At 40.1% G+C, this 20,123-nt stretch overlaps 2 protein-coding genes across 8 annotated transcripts in view; both read right to left on the bottom strand.

The window, feature by feature from the left end:
- Positions 1-1,559: 1,559 nt before the first annotated feature.
- LOC125016451 lies at positions 1,560-13,463 on the bottom strand. Of its 3 annotated transcripts, none has more exons than XM_047598948.1 (8): positions 13,218-13,463; positions 11,302-11,453; positions 8,886-9,561; positions 7,196-7,337; positions 6,655-6,899; positions 5,264-5,413; positions 4,778-4,980; positions 1,560-3,332 (listed from the first exon to the last, which is right to left on the bottom strand). In XM_047598948.1, the coding sequence occupies exons 2-8, from the start codon at positions 11,344-11,346 to the stop codon at positions 2,127-2,129; spliced, it is 2,667 nt and encodes an 888-aa protein (XP_047454904.1). In that variant the 5' UTR covers positions 11,347-11,453; positions 13,218-13,463; the 3' UTR covers positions 1,560-2,126. The 3 variants fall into 3 exon arrangements, with proteins under 3 accessions (XP_047454904.1, XP_047454905.1, XP_047454906.1); XM_047598949.1 differs by having other exon boundaries at positions 6,655-6,860; XM_047598950.1 differs by having other exon boundaries at positions 6,655-6,830.
- Positions 13,464-14,229: 766 nt separating this feature from the next.
- The window catches only part of enpp2 (ectonucleotide pyrophosphatase/phosphodiesterase 2), a 30,810-nt gene continuing 24,916 nt past the window's right edge, over positions 14,230-20,123 (bottom strand). For all 5 annotated transcript variants that reach the window (XM_047597764.1, XM_047597765.1, XM_047597766.1 and 2 more), the window contains 6 exons: positions 19,555-19,694; positions 18,484-18,619; positions 18,188-18,265; positions 17,951-18,083; positions 16,888-17,041; positions 14,230-15,165 (listed from right to left, as the gene is read on the bottom strand). In XM_047597764.1, coding sequence (XP_047453720.1) covers positions 14,995-15,165; positions 16,888-17,041; positions 17,951-18,083; positions 18,188-18,265; positions 18,484-18,619; positions 19,555-19,694 — 812 coding nt within the window. In that variant the 3' untranslated portion in view covers positions 14,230-14,994. The remainder of the gene's footprint in view (positions 15,166-16,887; positions 17,042-17,950; positions 18,084-18,187; positions 18,266-18,483; positions 18,620-19,554; positions 19,695-20,123) is intronic.

Raw genomic sequence — 20,123 nt, 5'->3', positions numbered from 1 at the left:
ACTCATTCCACTACATTCTTACACCTGTATTTTAACTCCACGTACGTGTCGACAAATATAATCAAATAAAATTAAAAGTAAATGATCGTAGGATCTTCTGCCTCTACTGCTGACACCAGTGAGCGGACGTTTGTGTCCTTCTTAAAAACTTTAAAACCATCAGCTTCTTTTCCTGAGTACAAACCCCCTCGTTTCCATTCCTTTCCTTCAAACTGCTATCTAGAGACAGATTTCTCTTTCCATCGGCCTTTTTTCTTTCCGTTCTTCCTGTGTCTGCATGGCGTTTTCTTTCTCTCTGGCTTCCTCCCACAGTCCACATGCACTTAATTGGTTAATTGGGTACGAGTGCACATGAAGGCCAACGGTCGTTTGTCTCTCTGTGTTTACATCCCACCTTTTCACCTTCTATTTACGTAAATATAACTATATTACTATTATTAGGAAATTTTAATTATGAAAACAGATTTTACTTTGCCCCCCTCCCCCCTTCATTTTAATACACAAGCGTCTATTTTGTTTCCCCTTTTCACACTAAGTGAAGCGTAAACGAAAACTTTCTGTACAGTACAAGCATTGCAAATATCAGTGGTTTGCGGAAAAATAAATAAATCAGTGAATAAAACCATTACTTCTGTTATACTTCACATTTTGTCCATTGAACACACCAGTGGCCTTGGAAGTCCTTCATAGCGCGGTGAAGGCAGTTTGGCTCTCTGTGAATTCAGTGCATGCAATAAGGGCAGAATACCTGCTCTGTAGGGGGAACTTTCAAAATATAATACATTTAGAGAGGAATCTTTTTAACTGACAACGAGACCAAGACAAATGATTATCTCAAGGAAATTAGTTCTGTTCATAAAAGCATTGTTCTAAAACAGATTTGAATATTTTTTAACATATTCCTCATATTCTTTCATGTTATCAAATCATCAGACTCTTGAGCAGATTGTCCAATTTTACTTTATCCAAACAGCGTCAATATGAATTAAAATAGTCTTAAGACGCTTCACGAAACCCAGAGTCTGAAACCTGCTCCTATATAAATTACAAGCTGATTCTAAGAGTTGCATTTGCACCTCGATGCTAAAATGATGCAAAACAGCACCACAATAATGACACTGCGGTTGTTCGTACACCGATCAGGCTTAACATTATGACCACCTCCCTAATACTGTGTAGGTCTCACTTGTGCCTCCAAAACAAAGCAGTTGTGACTCATCAGAGAATGGACGTGGGCTTTCTCAGGGTGTCCTGTGGTGTCTGGGAACAGGATGTTGTTAGTAGGGGGGTCCTTTTAGTGGAGGGGCCTCTGTGGATCATCCCACAGATACTTGGGATCTAGTGAATTTTCTAGTCCAAGTCAACATTTTGTGCTGTTCTTCATGTTTTTTTGAATTGTTCCAAACCTGTTTTTGTTATGTGCATCCTGCTGGGGATGGCTGCTGTCAGCAAGGAGTGTCATTGCTATGGGGAGGGGGTGTCTGGTCTGGTCTGGTCTGGTCTGGTCTAGGTGGGAGCTACATGTCTAACTAACATCCACATGAACAAATACCGGGTCCAAAAGTTTCCCAGCAGAACAGTGAATTCTCACAAGATGTTATTCACTTCTCCAGTCAGTGGTTTTAATGTTGTGGCTGATCAGCTCAGTATATATATTTTTTATTGTTGGTAAAGCTCTAGTATCGAAAAACTGTTTGCTTTGGGTCAGTGTGGGCCCAGGTCTGAACTGCATTATCATTATTATTATTATAAATCTTTTATGTATATCCTGCGTAAATCTCTTTTTAAAATGTAGCAGAAACCTGTTGGTTCTGACTCTTTTTTTTTTTTTGTTCAAAAAAAGAAATCAGCTTAATAACAAAAACATTAATCTAAGTGGGTGCTACATGTCTAAGTAACACCCACATGAATGAATACCAGGTCCAAAAGTTTCCCAGCAGAACATTAAATCATCGAATGTTATCCACGTTTCCTGTAGGTGGTCATAATGTTGTGGCTGATTGGTGTACACTAACATTTTTTGAGATGAGCTCCTGGAAACCCGTCGTGCATTTCTTCTGATCATCAGAAAAAACGCTTTAATCGCTTTTTATGATAGTCTTCAACGTGAAATGTCCGCGTTGGCATCAGCGCCTCAGCGTGATCCTCGGGCTCGACCTGGTCTTGATGGCTGAGGTAGAAGACTGGGTGTGGATAAGGCCCTTCGCGGAGCCCTTGGAAGCGCTGCGGTGGCCGCTACCAGGTGCGCTGTCCCCTGCCGTAACCCTGGAAGATTTTTTTGCTGCACCTTTGGAATTGCGGCCGGAGGGACTGGCTGATGCTGAAGCACACTTTGTAATGTCCTTGCCGGTGCCTTTCTTCGCGCCCTTAGCAGGAGCGCGTTTGGCAGAATGACCGACTGGTGGGTCAGAGTGTGTGGACGTAGATGAGTTGGTAGTTACACTGCTCCTAGCAGCTCTGGCAACGGGCCTAATAATATCAACGGTCCTGGTAACTGGCTTTGAGATGGCAGTGGTCTGTGTCTTCCTTAGTGTTTTTTGTCTCATGTGTTTGCATATGACCTCACTAACAGGTGTGATGTCACAGCTGGTGATGACCTCAGAAAAGCTAAACTTTTCTTGAGAGGGGTCTAAAATCTCCTCGCTTATCGCCGTATTTAACGTTCCTACGTTGCCGTTGTGTTGTAGGTCTTTGCCATTAAGTAAAGTGTCTCCCTCTAGTTTCACCTCCTCAGCACATTCGTCTTGTGTAAGTTGCGTATCATCATGGCCGACAGTGGGGTTATCCACATGGCGTCCGACGTCTTCGTCACGGTTTCCTTCATTCTGTGGGATCTCACCAATATGGCTCTCCAACAAGCCATCGCCATCTTTGTACTGCAATGTCCTGTAACTTTTTGATGTGTTGTCCAAATGACCCTGACTTCCGAGGGTCGGGCTGATGTCCGGTGGGAGGCCTCGCCTTCTTCTAGACAACCTCTGGGCCCCGGGATTATCGTTTAGCCGTCTCGCAAACGAGCCGTTAGTCGACGCTAATCGAGCCTGAGCCTGGCGTGAATTTCTCCCCAGGTTCTGGAGGCCACCGTGGGTCTTGGAGTTGCTATAGAAGCCAGAGACGGACTGGCGGTCGAGGGAAACGTGCCGTTTCTGAGGCAGCTGGCAGAGGTGTTTGTTGCTGGTTTCTTGGGGGGGTCTCCCTTGGGGGTGGCGTCCCGGTTTGCAGGCGGCGCTAGTCCGTGTGCACAGCCGGCCGACGCCGATCCTGGGCTTTAACGGCGCGACCGAACCGACGCAGGCGGCTCTTTGTTCGGTGATTCTGGTCACCATGGCAACCTGGATCAGAAAAATGAAAAAAAATAAATCAGGATAGTTTTTATTAAAATTCCTATAAATGTAAGTTACTCAGACGCTGTACCTTCAATGTAGCAGTTCAGTCACACTGCACCAAACACACTTTCATAGTTTGTAGACGTTTAATCTCAGCCCAGAGTTTAAAGGTTGATGGATTGGATCAAATAAAAACCCTGATTAATGTCGTCTGTGTGGAAATTACAGTGATATCTATCAGTATCCATTATCTACAGCTATAAAAAGTAGGGGTAAATGGCAATAACTGTAATTTTTTAACAGTTGTATTCGTTAGTCTAATTGACACATCTGAACATTTTCTGAAAACACAAAAAATCCCCAAATTTTTTATCAAGCGCATTATTTTATTTATTGATATTGTAACAGCAAGTGAAAACATTATGCTACAAGGCTAACGATATATCAGTGTGCAATTAATTATTAAAAGATTCTGTATATCTTGTGTTCAGAAATCATTTTTTGTATTCTGTGTTATAACAAATAGAGTTGTGCAGCAGTAGTCGCAGGTATATTAGTTTTCTTTTTTTAATGAACATATTGTGGAAGTGACAATAAACATGATTTGAATCTCGAATCTTGTAATTACAGATATTAAAAACAGCTCGTATTTCATAACTATTAAATGTGTCTCCTATATGAAACATGTTTTCAGACAATGGTATTGAGACTCATTTATTATAATTATATTTAAATGAACTATATACTGTACATATAATTAAGTTCTTCAATATAAATAGACATGTTCTTGTAATGGTGATGTATTCTAGGGTTAGTACTATAGTGAGTCATGTAAGATGCTATAAAAACTTTGAAAATATAAAAAAATTTAACTACTTGCTATTGGGACAATGAAATCTCTGCAGAAGTTATTTATTGTATTTATTTTGACAATAATTCTTCTGTTCCAGGTCCAGAGGAAAACACATTTTCCTCCACTGTTTTGTGCTTTAAATATATGAGCTGGTCTCTTTAATACTGTACAAGAGTGATCTGTTGATATAGTGATATTAATAACAGTTATAATTTAATTCTTAATTGGATTTCCAAATTGACAGTAAAAAATATGTTTAGAAACGTTTTATTTGAGGCTGGTGCCCCGCAATTGTTGATAGTAATGAATACATTTTACCAATTCTAATAATAAACAATTTTCCTAATTCATATTAATTATTGGAAAAGCTGATGGGTCTCAGTGTTGTGTCACATCCACAACTACACCTATATGCCTTATATGCATGTAGCCAACGCCAGTGAGAGCCATTTATTAATTTATGCTTGTACCATGTCAGTCTTTCTCGCTCTGTAACAACTGCACACAAACATAAGCTAGTCATCATATTTGTGATGATACAACCAGACACATCTCAACCCTCCAGGTAAACGTAGAAAGGAAAACCAAGCGTCGTTACCTGTAGGGAGAGCTGCCTTGGTCTCAGGAGGTGCCTCTCGCCTCCCTCTTTCCTGTCCTCCTCCACTCCCTCCCTCTTCCTCTTCTGCTGTTTCTCCGCTCCATCCGTCCTCTCCCTGCTCCTCTGTGCTTTCACCGTCAGAGGACAGAAGGAGTCGACCACTGCTGAGCCCGTAGACCTCAGAGACCTCGAGTCTGGCTTCACTGCAACACAGTAAAGAGATGCGTAGTCATTGAGACGGCTGTCAAGTGAAAAAGCTTGATGATGCTCATTAAAATTACTGATTTTTGACCTTGCACAAAGCTTGTGAACTACATCCAAAGTAAAGCCTTTTTGTAATTGCTCACTTTGCACTAAAGTTAAAGTAAATTCTAATTACAGAATTAATTATTCGTTCATTAACATTCCCCCTCCGTGACTGATTTGAATAGAAATAGTTTACTCATGTAAAAACAAAAAAAAAAAGAAATAAAATATTTAATGTACCTGATGTTCTACTGAACATGTTAAAGTTCCTCCCCGCTGCTGCAGCCTTGTGATTGGTGGAAAGCCAGGAAGTAAGAGGCTGACAGTCGGCTGGTTTGTCCTCTCGTTTACCCGCTAAGAAAGCCATGTTACGGGGCAACGCTGATGAACCTGGAATGAAATTAATTCTTAAAAATACAAAATATGCTTCTGCTTTTAAACATTTTCTTTTTTTCCAAACAGCTTGGCACCAAAAAGTCTCAGCACCCAAACCCCAAATTGCTCCCCGGGTGCTGCTACATGCTACTGTGTGTACAAATGTATGAGTCAAACAACAGGAACATGACTTTCCCTCAAGGATCAATACAATTATCATTATTATTATTATTATTATTACAAACCTAACTGTTATCACAGGTCCTAAATTAAGGGTTATCTTGCTAATTACAGCTTTGTTAAACAGTTGACGGTCGCTATGAAAGATTACTACTGTCACACATGACACAAGACGTCCTTGTCCCACATTGCAGATGAGTGAGAGAACCCGGCTACACTATCCCATCTTCCATCATGCTGTGGAGTCCTATTAAACGCTGTTCATGGTGCCGAGTTGCAGCCTGTTTTTATACAGGCTATGCATATCTGCAGCTCACAGTGTGTATGTAGCACATGAGCCGTCTGTTCTCAGCACATGTGTTCGGCTCAAAAATATAGATAACATTGTTGCAGAGCATTAATTTATACTGTGTTTTTACAAAAAAAATCTGAAGTTGTTCAAAACCATTGACAACACTGTGTTTTTGCTCCATACATACATCCTGGTTTGCAGTACAGTGTCTGTTTTCTTTTTACTCACTAGTGTTGCTTTAAAATAGGCAAAATCATTCAAACTGTTCCACAGAAACACTGGATAAACCTAAAAAATGAAACTGTGCTTTCCAAATGTTCGTGTATTGAATTATATAAGTAAATCATTCAATCAATCAATCACACTTTATTTGTAAAGCACTTTTCACACAGAAAATAGCACAAAGTGCTGTATACAATAATCCCACCTGCACCCCCAACCCCTGTCCTCCAACACAGACAGACACACAATTTAAAACAAACAAACAATGTAATTTAAATAAATTACACAATTTACATACAACAATAATCATTTGAAAAGGAACGGGAACTGTGGAAACGCTATAGTACGTGAGGAAACACCAGACACCATAAAAGGTCATAAAAAACACTATAAAACATTAAATATTGAGGCAGTAAAAGTGTTGAATATTAAATGAGTAAACAAATAGTTAAGAGTCAATTAAAAGCCAAACTAAAAAGGTAAATCTTGAGCTTGGCTCAAAAAATATCAACACATTCAGCTACTGACTTCCGACTACCACCCGTTTGTACTCGTGACCTACCTCTCAAGCAGAGAAAAGACAGGAAGTCCTCCGTCTTGGGCCGTCGTCGGGTCAGACAGGTGACCACAGCCAGGTTGTGGGTGTGGTGGTTGCCTTGTGCCGACGACATCAAGACTGTTGGTCCGGGGGAGCTGGCGGGGGACTGGGCAAACTTCCGCTGCGCTTGCAGACGTGGTCTGCACGCACACACACAGACTGGTGTTGATCTAGCCAAATACAACGGTCCTGGAATAAATCTTATGCTCCTTAAGGGTTTTTAAAGAAAAACAAAAGAAACAAAAAAAAAACAAAACAGGGGTGTTTATTCAACCTCCATCATCACCACTGTGGTGTCGTACAAGGCCCTCGACTGTGCAGCTCAGTGACGAGCAGGTCGGACAAATGAGTGTTAATATGCTCAGCGCAATCTGCAAAAGAGAGATTACCTCTCAATAAAAATCATCCCGCATGAATAAAAACGGATCTGTGAGGGTGATAAAGCGCCACGTATCATCTGGAGACAGCCCGTTACAGGCCAATCATGCACACAAACACAACACACCTCTTGTTCGCAGGTTCGCTCTTGTCGCGGTGGATGGCGGCAGGGTGGTGGCGCCGCTGAGGCCGTGTTTGTAAGGACCAGATACAGCTCGGACCACCGGGCAGGAGGGGCCGACACCGGCTCATGCCGTTAACCAGAGAACCTTAACAGGACAAAATTATCACTCTAAGCAGTTTTACACGGATCAGGCGTAACATTATGACCACCTTCAGAGTGTTTAGGAGGTCAGGTCAACACCTCGTGCTGTTCTTGGTGTTAACCCTTTGACTTCCACAGTAAGAAATATAATTAATCACGATTAAATATCAGTAATTCATTCAATTTATATTAATAGCATGAACTGGAAACTGAGTATTTTAACATGTCATTATTAAAATGTTCACACGCATGTACAGATTCACACAATATAAATACTATGATATACATTTAAGACATAAGACAAGGTTTATTTATCCCACATATGGGAAATTACCTTGTCACAGAAGCACAGAATTCGGTGTGAAAATATATACAAGAAACAATAAGTATTAAATGTGAAAGTCTAAACAGTGCTGGAATCTAATATAAATTGCTTGGATCAGTGAACGTGGACATTGAGATAATTAGTGCGGTAAGATAGGCACTGCAAAAACAAAGCAGATTATGGTGCAAAAAAAAAAGGGCAAATCAGGTCACAAAGACAGTCCCAGTTGTGGGTTATTGTTAACTCAGGCTGGTGTTGTGCAGCCAGATGAAGGACCTGCGGCAGCGTTCCTTCTTTTCCTTTTTTTCAGGCTCTGGTCATCTGCTCAAAAGCACGATATCTCAAAAAGCATAAAAGCTAAAATGTTTATATGATGTGTTCACACGTGAGCAACTTTGTGTATCTTACAAACTGAATGACTAGAAATGGTTAGAATAGAGGTACAAAATCAGAAATTGAGGACTTTATTGTCTACTACTACTACTATTACTACAAAAAAGATCAACCATGCGGTGACGATGTCAAAGTGTTATTCTGAATTGTTGCTAAGGTGTTTTTGTGTATGTGTCTGTGTCAGGCTGCATCCTGCTGCCGTCAAGGAGTGTCATTGCCATGGGGTTGAGGGGTGGGTGCCTCGTCTGGTCTATGTGGGTGCTACATGTCTAAGTAACATCCATATTAATGTCAGGTCTAAAAGTTTACCAGCAGAACACTGAATTGTCACGGGACGATTAATGTCATTCACTTCTCCCGTCAGTGGTCATAATGTTATGGCTGATCGGTGTACAGCTGTTGGTTCCTCTCAAGATTTGGAGGCACAAGGGAGACCTACACAATATTAAACAGGTGGTCATAATGTTATGCCTGAGTGAAACACACACCAAAAAAAAAAAAAAAAAATCACGAAACAAAATTACAAAATTAGACAGTTATGTTGTAATTAAAACGTAATCTTATAATAATCTTAAATAATAATAATAATTAAAAACTAACTGACTGCACGCATCTGTGCTCATCAATATTAATGGAACTCCACAGTAGTGGCAGCACAACTGAATGACTAACAACAGCTGAGAGAGAAGAAGAAGAAGAAGAAGGTGAAGGAGAAGAAGAAGAAGAAGAAGAAGAAGAAGAAGAGGAAGAAGAAGGAAGAAGAAGAAGAAGAAGAAGAAGAAGAAGAAGAAGAAGAAGAAAAAGAAGAAGAAGAGGAGGATTCATGGTACTGACCGCTGGGTCCTGTCGTAGCCTGTGACCTCAGAGTTCTGGCTCGAGGCGGCGACGTCAGCAGCGTCTGCGTGTCCTCAGGCGCGTGGCTGCTTTTTACCGAGTGTCTGTGCCTGGTGGTGTACGCGTGTTTGGCCGTTTCTTTGTATTTCGAGTCCACCAGCGACTGTGTGTTTTGTGTTTTGTGTGAGCGTAGCGTCCTGTTCGATAAAGAACTCTTCTGTAGCATGTACGCCTGTTTAAGGGGCGCGTGCTGCGAAGCCTGTTTGTCTTTCCCTGTGGACACTTTTGACGGCGCGTTCTGCAGCACGTGGGGACATTTAGTTTTTGGCGAGTGTGAGGCCTGAGGTATGTCAACTTTCTGCTGTCTCTTTGTGCTCTCGTGAGGGCGCAGGTGTTCTGAAATGCGTATGTTCTGTGCAGCGTGTAGGTTTTTCTGTATGTGCGCGTTTGGCGGTCGGCAGGCGACTCTGTGTTGTGGCGTGTGCACATGCTTCCTTGCGTTTTTCTGTGTCTTTTGCGGATCGTGCAGGAGTATGTTCTTTGACGGGCGTTTGTGCGCGCGCTTGTGTATGTGTTGGTGCGCGGCGCGGTGTTTGTCTCTGAATTCCCTGAGGGAGAGGAAAAGAACTTTCCGGATCAGACGCTCTTCACGCCACGGCATCACGTCGCTGATGTCCTGCAGCAACACAAACGGAACAACACAGTTGCAGAAGTTACAGACAAACACAAAAAAAAAAATCTTCTGTCAACGTGAGATTATTTTCGAAATGCAGCAAAAATTGATGTGACCCGACAATGATTTGACCCAAATATTCCATCTGTTACAACTTGACAATTAAACGATTATCACTTTATAATTGAATGACCAGGTTTGTGGATGTGTAAAAGAAGGACTTTGAAACCTTTCTTTCAATTCACTGCACTTTTTTCCTGCAACAAAATCTATTTCTTATTTTTGTTTTTCACATATGCTGTGTCTGCATTAACCCTAGAAATGCACAAAACCTAAATATGGCGATAGAGGGTCTGTACGTGACATCACAGTAAGCAGACGTCTCTGTGGTTACGGCCACTGAGTGGCAAAAAGAGTGGCATCTGACAGTTGATCATGGAGATTAGCAGCATTAGCTTTAATCATAGACTTTAACAGCATCTAAACCATAAAATTTATCTAAAAAAAGGTGAAGAGCTCTTGTGGGATTGACTGAACCGACAGATTTGAAAAACAGTCAGAGACGTATTTTTACAGGCTCCCAAAAGCCAAAGAACAGAGAAGTAAATGTATCACTTCATTAGAAAAAACGACAGGAATCCAGACACAGAAACCTGGTGTTGTGGTTCACATTTAGTGTCAGGTAATATTAATTTATTCTGTAGTTTTTGATGAAGTCATACATGAAGTTACTTATTAAGTTACGTCCTGGAGGCTGTCAGATAAGTTTGTAGATGTTGTTGTTTTAGTGTAGTTAAGGCCGACAGTAACTATTTCAGTTCCAATAATAAATGACGATAAAACAATAAACAGAATATCTGTGATCACTCCTCGTCATCCTTTTAACGCTACAGTATCTGTACGACTAATGTTACTTCTCAGTAAAGCTCTTAGCGTCTTTTATTTAGCTACCAGAAACTTAAACTAACTGAAACTGAGGCTAATCCACTTTTCCAAATCCAAACTAGTTCGTATGGATCATTGTCGAGTCCAGTTGTCCTTAATTTGATCTGATAATCCACATTTTCCCTGTTCTCGCTGTATTTACTGATACACACAAACACACACATTTCTTGTTTTTGCCACTCAGGGGGGAGTGGCCCTGGGCGGCAGTGACATCAATCTAAAACACTTATATGCTCTCGTGAGGTGGTTTTTCAGACAAAAGTTTATCATAAAAGTGCAATGGAAACACTTTTTTCACAATTCTCTGTCACCGGCGTCCCTGGAAATGACGCAGGGGGTCATGTGACCAGTTCATTTGAAGTCCAGCTTCCTCAAAGTGAAGTCTCGCATGATGAGAATTTATGGGAATGGGATACAAGACTTTATGAGAGTCACAGCTCATTTGCAAAAAAACACCTTTCAATAGAAACACCTGCAAAGTGCTATTGTACCTTATCCAAATTTTCAGAAATATCACGCTTCTAGTGATGTGTTTTGTTGAATTATCCTTTTGAGACTTAACATTTTGTGAATCTTCCCCCGACGAGGGCCGACCCATCGCCGGGTTAATTTTACAACAGCCTCCAGACTCTGAGGAGGGAGCCTGTTTGTCAGTGAGCTGTCAGACTAGATGTCGTAAGCTGTCGGGAACTAGATCAGATCAGGCCTGACCCAACCCCCTGTGACCACCTCCTTAAAAACCACAAACATTTTTTTATGACATGCACACATCTCAATAACAAAAATATTTTCACTCACATATTTTTTCTTGATGATATTCCGTTTGGGTCTGTCTGTACTCATCTTGCTCAGGAGACAAAACGGCGCATGAATTACGGAGCTTCTTTCTTTTGCCCTCGGTTCTTTTGTTTTCAAAACAAGCGTTGGAGAGTCGACTCCAAGGCTTGGGCCTGGAAAAGAAGAGTGAAGAGATGTAACACAAAAACATCCCAGACCACTGAGCTGCCTGTCATTCGGTTAAGGTGCAGCTTATGCCATAATACTAGAACCAAACTGTAAACACAATGTCATTCATTCTTTACTGTGCTACAAAAGTAACACGACAAAGATGACACATCCAAGAAGTCAAGACGTCTTATAGTACTTTTGTTTTTATTCCTTACGTGGAAACTAAACTAAATCCATCAGTTATGTCGTTGGCTGCAGCCCACAGACTAAAAGCTAAGTTGGTACAGTGGACCCTTTAACGTCGCTTAGAGAAGAAATATGCAGAAGCTTTTAGCAGTGACCCCATGTATCCTTCTGCATTTCGCTTGCCAACGTTTCATGTAATGATTTCATCAGCACCTTTAAATATTTAGTAACAGCCCGTACGTGTTTTATTCATTCATTCATTCATTCATTTTCAGGAGGGTCAATTTAGATTCACCAGTGAACCTAACGAACATGTCTCCGGAGAACCAGGAGAGAACCCACGCAGACACAAAATGAACAAAGTTCCCTCCCTTCATGCAGGAATTTTTCTCATCTTACTTGTGTTCTCCTTAATCACATGTGCCACCGGCTGCATTAAGTCCAACGAATGGCGCCGTCAGAGTTAATGTAGCGCGGAGAGGGCTGGTCGTCCGACGCAATGAACTCTACAACCTTCTCTAGAACCTTTTCTCTTCTTCTAAATGGAGCGTTTGTTTGTTTGTTTGTTGTGGTGCAGAACAATGATCTGACACTAGCACCTCACAAAACATCCACATTGCACTTAACAAATTTCTACCTCATTTTCCAGAGTAAAGTAAAATCTTGGTTCTTCCTCTTGGATTTTTAGCAGCTTTGATAACAGCCAACCAAGGTTAAAACAGAAGACGATGCTACAGACACCGATCTCCCAAAACCGATATCTATCTAAACCCTGTACATTTTCATATTATGGCAAGAACCCTTCAGCGAACAACACCTCCCTGTGAGGAACCAACTGGACTGTGGACATTATCATCACTATCCATCTATAAATAGAACCATCTGTAAAATAAATCGTCCTCCTTCTTTCTTTCTTATTTTAATCTTCCCCTTCTTGTCCTGCCCTTCACCCCCTCCCTCTTCTTCTTCTTCTTCTTCTTCTCCTCATCTGCTTTAGAGCTATTGTGACAAGTGTGTGTATTTTGCAGAACATCAAATACCGTTACAACTAAGCCTAGTATTTTTCCTCTTATAATGAGGCATGGATTACACACTTAAACTAATTCAGCCCAGCATGGAAGCTGATGGTGTAGAACATTAATTACAGATTAAGGTTTCCACATGTAGAAACTAAATAATAATAATAATAATAATAATGACAAAGAATGGTCGTTAAAGCTATTTGTGGTAATAATAAACGCCTGTATTACAACCAGCCTCTCACTTACAATGTGCATCCACGAGGACAAAATTAATTTTGTATTTCATTCCTATCATATTAATAAATAAAATAAATAAATAAAAATGAATTACCGCCTGTGATCGTTCGAGCCCCTGTTTTGACATTTAAATATATGTATATGCTTGATATCATTAGGGATTAACGGGGACCTTCACAATCATGAGTGTAGAAATAATTAAGTATGATGCGTGTGTGCATAGTGGAAATACGTAGCATGGGACATGTATTCATTTCTTTTTTTATTAATAATAACATTATTATAATTTTTCCTAAAAGACAAGACAAATAAATCACCCACCTTAAATGAGATTACCGGCCCTGTATGACCGGCTCGACGTCTCTGTGAGATAATAACATGGACCCGCTGACACCTCGTAACAGGCCGTGAAACAACGTTCACAGGAGCCACATCCAGGTGCGTCCTCAGCGCCGCTACCTGGACCTGCGTCTGGAGGAGGAAGGAGGAAGCGACACTGCGGTGTTTCGAGCAACTGTAAACCCAATGACAGTAACAAACCCAGCCCCGGTCTCCTCCTCCTCCTCCTCCTTCTCCGACTCTTCTTCTTCTTCTTCGGCTTCCACCTCTTCTTCTGTTTTTAATGGCGGTGGGTGAACTGTCTTCCGCCATCAACTGGACAGGAGGAGTGGGACAATTTCATGATGGTTCAAAGGCGCTGAAGGACACCTGAGTCTTTATGAATGATTAGAAACATTTACATATTTCCATATAAACAGAATCCATATTTATACTAATATTGTGAAATAACTTTCTTTTCATAAACATGCACATATGTCTTATATATTTATTGGACTCTGGACTCACCATGTGCAATTCGCCATATTCAATGTTATTATAGAGCAACAACTCAGAACACATGTTCACTTATACTTGTACACACACACACACACACACATATATATTACATGTATGCGTGTATTCTTATTATAATTGCCTATTTATTCTTAAATATTCTTATTGCTCTTTGTTCTGAACACTTTGAGTAGGAGCAGCAGTAACAAAAGTAATTTCCCCTTGGGATTAATAGAGTAATTCTAATTTCCGAACAGACGCACTCTATTATATATATTTACATCTTATTAATCCTCCATAAGATAAGATAAGATAAGATAAGATAAGATAAGATAAGACAAGACCCACATTATTTATTGCTGCACTGAATCTGCTATTTTACATTTTTTATATTATTTTTTTATCATTTGCTACTATACATCTTGACTCTTATCGTGTGTGTGCAGCTGAAACGAGGACTCGTTGCAGTTGTTGTTAACTTCACTAGCTCGACACCTGATTTAGTAAAAACACTTGTTTATTGTGGGGAAAAGTACATGGAGCATAAATAGTTTCGGTCTCACAGGTGGTAAAGGCTTCGAGGGAAAACATTAATAAATCGCTGACGTTATTTTTTATTTCACACAAGTCAAAGTTACGACACACAAACACGCACAAACACACAGCAAATATCTTGAACTCAACAGAGACTCTGCACGCACACAAACAAACAAACACATTGCATTAGATATCATTAGCTTTTTTTTTTTCTTTGTCCAAGAACGCACACATGCAGCTTAAGGAGGAAACTTAAGGAGAACACCCTAACTTTGGAGTGCAATTCACTTTTGTTTTTTTTAAAACACTGGTAAAACATATTGTTAACAATCTTTTTCATTTTATGTATTAAATGTATGCAGCTTTGAACTATTACCACCTGTAGTTCAATATGTGTACATGACTTAATGAATTTTGTGTCCATGCCTCACTTAACCTTTTGAAAAGTCTGGCCCCAAGAGTGCAAACCTTGTGAAAACGTCTGTCCTATGGCTAAACACTTCAACTCAAGTGGCCAGTACCACAGTTGGTAGCTCAGTGGGGTTAGAGCTGCATCTAAACAGACCGATGAAAGGAATGAGATGAAAGCAAACGCTCAGTGAAAAGGCCGCAGCACGAATTCAGTCAGTGTAAAGGAGGCGGCTGCATCTCCTCCTGATACCACATACGTTCCACCACGGTTGTAAAAAAAAGTCAGCGGCGTTAACGCGCACGGAGCCGCCGGAGGTCAGATCTCGCTCTCGTAGGTATGCATGTAGGTCTTGAGCGAGAGGATTTCTGCGTAGCTCCGTGTCGTTCTGCGGTACAGGTCCAAGCCCGTCAGGATCTCCACGTCCCTGACTCGAGCCGTGTGCATCCTCATCAGGTCCTCCACCCACTGAGACTCGTCCTCTGAGCTCTGTGTGGAGACACGTAGCTTAAACATCAGTGGACACATTCTCAGTAGCTGCCTTGATACTACATTATTTTTGCACATTTATGCATTTACACGAGACACATGGTATAATCTCTAAGCTTGAGCTTTCTGTGGTCCATGTTCATTGTGGTACACACCATGATACCGAGCAGTGACTACTTTTCACCCTTTAAATAAGAAAACTGACAAGTGAATACAAGTTTGAAGACAACATATTGTTGATGCTTATTATAGGACACACCTTAGTTTAACTAGGGGTACCATTATCATGTTGTCCAGGCCAGTTTCATTAGTTCTGTTGAACCACAATTTAAAGCAATGTCTGGTTTTCATTAGTTCATTTTGAGTACATTTTTATTTATTATTAATGTCGACAGTTTCAAGTTATTTCACTGACTATCATGTCAAATTTTGCATTATATTGCATGTTTATTTGCAAAAGAAAACGCTTTTTATGTTCGTTATGATCATGTCTTTACAAAATCCATAATTATTTATTATGGAAACAATCACTTATTAATAAAAATGCTAGATATCCCCAAAATAAAAAATCATCCGAATTTAATAACAACCACCTTCTAATTAGCTAAACGATAATAAAATGAGCTTATTCAAAATGAGTTTTAATTGTGTTCCTTTTGTTAAGTTGAGATAATCATGACACATATTTCTTTTTTGGCAGTGTATCAGATTATAAATGGAAAATAACAAATCGTATCTGTGTCCGAGAAACCACTTCCAGTTTATGACCTTCCACCTTTCAAGGAAGTGTGTTAAATCACATGAGCAAATCTGAGCTATGCTCTTTCTCGGGTATTTACTATGAATTAGTGTGGAGACTAAGGTCTTATGGTTCAAGTAAACCTATTTTGTTTACACTTTTTTTAATCTATTGTACAACTTAAAGCTTGACTGGAGAAATATCTGCTCAAAGATATGTAGATTTATCACTTGAGTCCATCTTTATATCCATGTTTATAATTATACTGACCCTGAGATTGCGCAATAACACATGCATAACATCATTATTTTCATACACTTGTATATATTTCCTTATATATTTCTCACCATGTGCAATATTTTTTTCTCTGTAGAGCAATAACTCGGAACACAGGTTCACTTCACTTATACTTGTACATATTGTTATATATATATTTCCTATATTTTTTATGTTATCTTACTTATTGCTCTTTGTGCTAAACACTGGTACACTTTGGGTTGGAGCTGCTGTAACGAAAAGTAATTTCCCTCTGGGATCAATAAAGTAATTTTGATTCTTTAATGCCGCATATACTAAGAGGAGGTTGGCAGGGAATATTCTGTCTGACTCAACACATATTTCATTTGAAGAGAACTACTTGGCGCCATCCAAAAGGAGACACAGAGATCCCAAAACTAGATTCTTTCACATGGATAAACAGTTTGCACGTCCTTTTGAGACGTGTTAAATAAAGACGTAATTTCTATGAGCAAAGTCGCTTTCAGGTTTGATAAATCACTTTGAGAGTACTAAATTAATATATCTGCATTTTCTCCGATCAGCACATTCAAAATTGGATGCCAACGCACTATTTGCACCTTTGAAAGAGCCACATTCAGCATGCGCTGTTGGTAAATCAGTTTGTATATTATTTTTGCGCTTGCAAACTTGTTTTTGTACACGCAAGTTAGTTATCAATCAATGATTCAATCAATGTTCCTTACGTTGCAGGTCTCATCATTGCTGGGTCTGTGTGGAAGGATGAACGCGGCGCTGCTGAGCGGACCGCTACACGAATCTGCAGCCTGCGTGAAGTCTAAGCAGCTGGTCAGGACCACGAAGTAGTGTGTGGGGACGGGTATCGTCCGACTCACATACCTGCAGCAAGATCAAAAAAAAAAAATAGGAGAAGAAGAAGAGTGAACTTCAGAGCTACAACTGGAACAGATTTATGTAATTTCCCACTTGTTTCAAACATCTCTTTCTAATGAGAAAAGATTCACTCTGTGGTAGAAACAGTATAAAAAGATTTTATGTAAGCATTGGTTGAGATTGGTTAAAAGCACATGGGCTACGTGTTGTGGCCACGTTGGCCTTCAGCAGAGCATAGCAACAGGAAGTAGGACAACGTTTAAAAAAGGCACCAGCAGGTGCTTAGTGGGTGGACTCTTCCCATTATGCCACACACCATGTGACTAATAGCTAGTAAGTTATCAAAACCTAATTAATTAAAAACACACTGAACATATGACAAAAGAGAAAGAAAAGCAACAACAAAAAATGTATAAATTAAAAAGAAGAAGCACAGTTAAATGTACTTCATAGAAAGAGGGAAAATTCACATTCCTCATTAAGGCCAGGGAAAGAAGCTTGCAAATCCAAAAGGTTTCTCTTTGGAGAAGTCTCCTGAGTGCCCTAAGCCCAGAGTCATCTCTTTCTAATATTTAGAATACAGCAATTCAACATGATACTGCATCACCAGTGATATTATCTTCATCAGTGAGGATAATGATGAGAAAAGAGCTATAAAGTTGTTTCTGCCGGAGTCTTGACCTTTTGACAATATCCGAAACATGTGTCACCTCTGAGCTTTGAGTCACTTATAATTAAAATGCTGCAGACATGTTTCTTGAAATAATTTGTTTAGTCTAGGTAGAGGACACAGAGCCGGTATGATTTCAATCAATAAATATTCTCTGGTTGACTATAACTTTTTCCACACACAAACAAAAAACGTTCACATGCACAGAGGCTGAATCTGCAGTGATCCATAACAAATGTTCCTACTCTTTTATCTTCTCAGCCGAGTCTCTAACGCCATCGTAGTCGTAGTCGAATATGGGTCCGATAAGAACGTTCACCCCGTTTCTCTCGGTGGCGTATTTCCTCACCAGCGCCCTCTGGAAGTAACTCCATATCCCTGACAGAGAGAGTGAAGACGAAGAACATCAGCTGGTGAGTATAAAATGATAAAACACGGTGAGCGTTCAATCAAATACCCAGGAGGAGAGCAGGAGGACTTACTCTTGAAAGCATGATACATCGGAACAGTGTTGGTGATGAGGACTGCGTCGTATTTCTTGTCCATGTTTGAGGACAGTTCTGTCAGCAAAGGAAAAACATGATTAATATGTGTTGTTTAAGTGACTGAATAAAATTTTAAAACAGTAGGCAGATTAATCTAACCCAGAATAATGGTCTGCATTTAAAAACTGTGCATTTGCAGATATTTGAATTACTGGTTGAATAATGTCAAATTGCAACGTTGAACAGGCGTCGGCATTTCTGCATTCGAGTGTGATGTGCAGTGGCACACTTACGTGGTGGGTACAGAAAGGCGTATGTGATGTGTTTGTCTGCTCTGTAGTTGGTGCATGACTGGCTGTAGGCTGGAGGGACTCTGGCATCGGGTCTCACACAGTTGGACAGAGCGTCAGGCAGAGGAGACACTTCTATCTGCAGGACGATAAACGCAAACAAGACATGCAGAGGACACGAGTCTATTGACATCCAGTATTGGTGGTTTTTAATAGTTAACAAGAAAGATGGTACAGAGAAAGGAAAGAAGCGTTTTTCATTGTTCTCAGGCTATATTTTAGCAGTCTGACTATGGAAATATAGCTCCACATAAAGCAAAGGTTAGCTTTAATGCTCCATCTCACATTTTCACAAAGCCCAAACTCACAAAATCGAGCCCCTCATGTATGGATGAAAAATATTTAGCAGTTTAAAAATGTTATTGGTCCATAACCATCACATGTTGTGCAAAAAACAATTAATATGCATAGACAGATAGAATAGATGTGAAACTGTAGCTGATGGTAAATGTTGCAAAACTCAGTATGTGATGCTGCAGAGATCCACGCCCCACTACATTATATTTATGGTGAACATTGGCACCAAAACGCTTGAAAAGATGTTTCTTTAGTTTTCTTTTGACTTTATCCTCTGTGCAGACAACCTGGCTTCACACCATGTAACTGTTTTACCAAAAAGGAGCGACTCTGAGTGAGAACACTGTTAAATCAAGCACCTAAATAAATGTGTTTAAATATTAATTTATGAAGTGTGCTCAGGAATTCAAATGAACAAGTTAGCCCAGGAAGAAACAAGGGTACAGTTCGTATTTCTACAGAAATAATAACTCAAAGCTTCAGTGGATTTACACACCAGTCCTGACAATAGCAGCACAAACATATGTTAAGAAAATAATGTTTAATTTGATTGATTTGTTCTCTTTGTATACTTGTGACTAGTTGTGACTCATTTTTATGCAGAAATGTAGAAAATTGTGGTGAAAAACCATTTTAAGTAGCACTAAATATAAAAGTTTCTCCAAGAGAAAAACGAGATTATTCAAAGGTAACAAGCACATGATGAGCTAGATGTACCCGTCTGCCGACAGTGTATGACGTCCACAGGGGCATGGACAGGGTTTCGCTGTAACCGCTGATGTAGTCGCTGTGGTGGAGGATTGTGTATTTGGTGCGGAAGAGGACAGCAGGTCGACCGTACGGCAGGTTCCTGCTGTCTGGGAGAGGAAGAGCACACGACACAGAGTGACAGGAATGTAACATGGCACATTTAGAGAAAAACAATTCACTCCCAAATGATACATCATCGCATTGGATTGTAACATGATGCTGTTCCAATTAACAAGCTCATTGTGTGCAGGTTTTCATTTAAAGATGAGTAATTGATTAGTTTTAGCCTGGAAGCCAGTTCAAAGTTCGCCCCTAAACTTTCAGTCTGGAGTCGCTCTGTTCAGAATTCATTATGTCCCACAAAGATCTGCCGGAGTCAATCAATACATGTGTGGTGATGGACGGCAGAGTAACAATGATGTATTAATCTGAGCGTCGTTGAGTTGAGTTTGTTTACAACAAAAATGTCAGAGTTTAGTTTAAATTGTGTTTCTGCTGTAAAGGATTGTGGTAGACAAATAATTTGATACGTCATA

The sequence above is a fragment of the Mugil cephalus genome, chromosome 11 (genome assembly GCF_022458985.1).
Source record: "Mugil cephalus isolate CIBA_MC_2020 chromosome 11, CIBA_Mcephalus_1.1, whole genome shotgun sequence".
NCBI lineage: Eukaryota > Metazoa > Chordata > Actinopteri > Mugiliformes > Mugilidae > Mugil > Mugil cephalus.
Note: the sequence above shows the minus strand (reverse complement) of the source record. Positions and strands in the feature narration are given on the sequence as shown.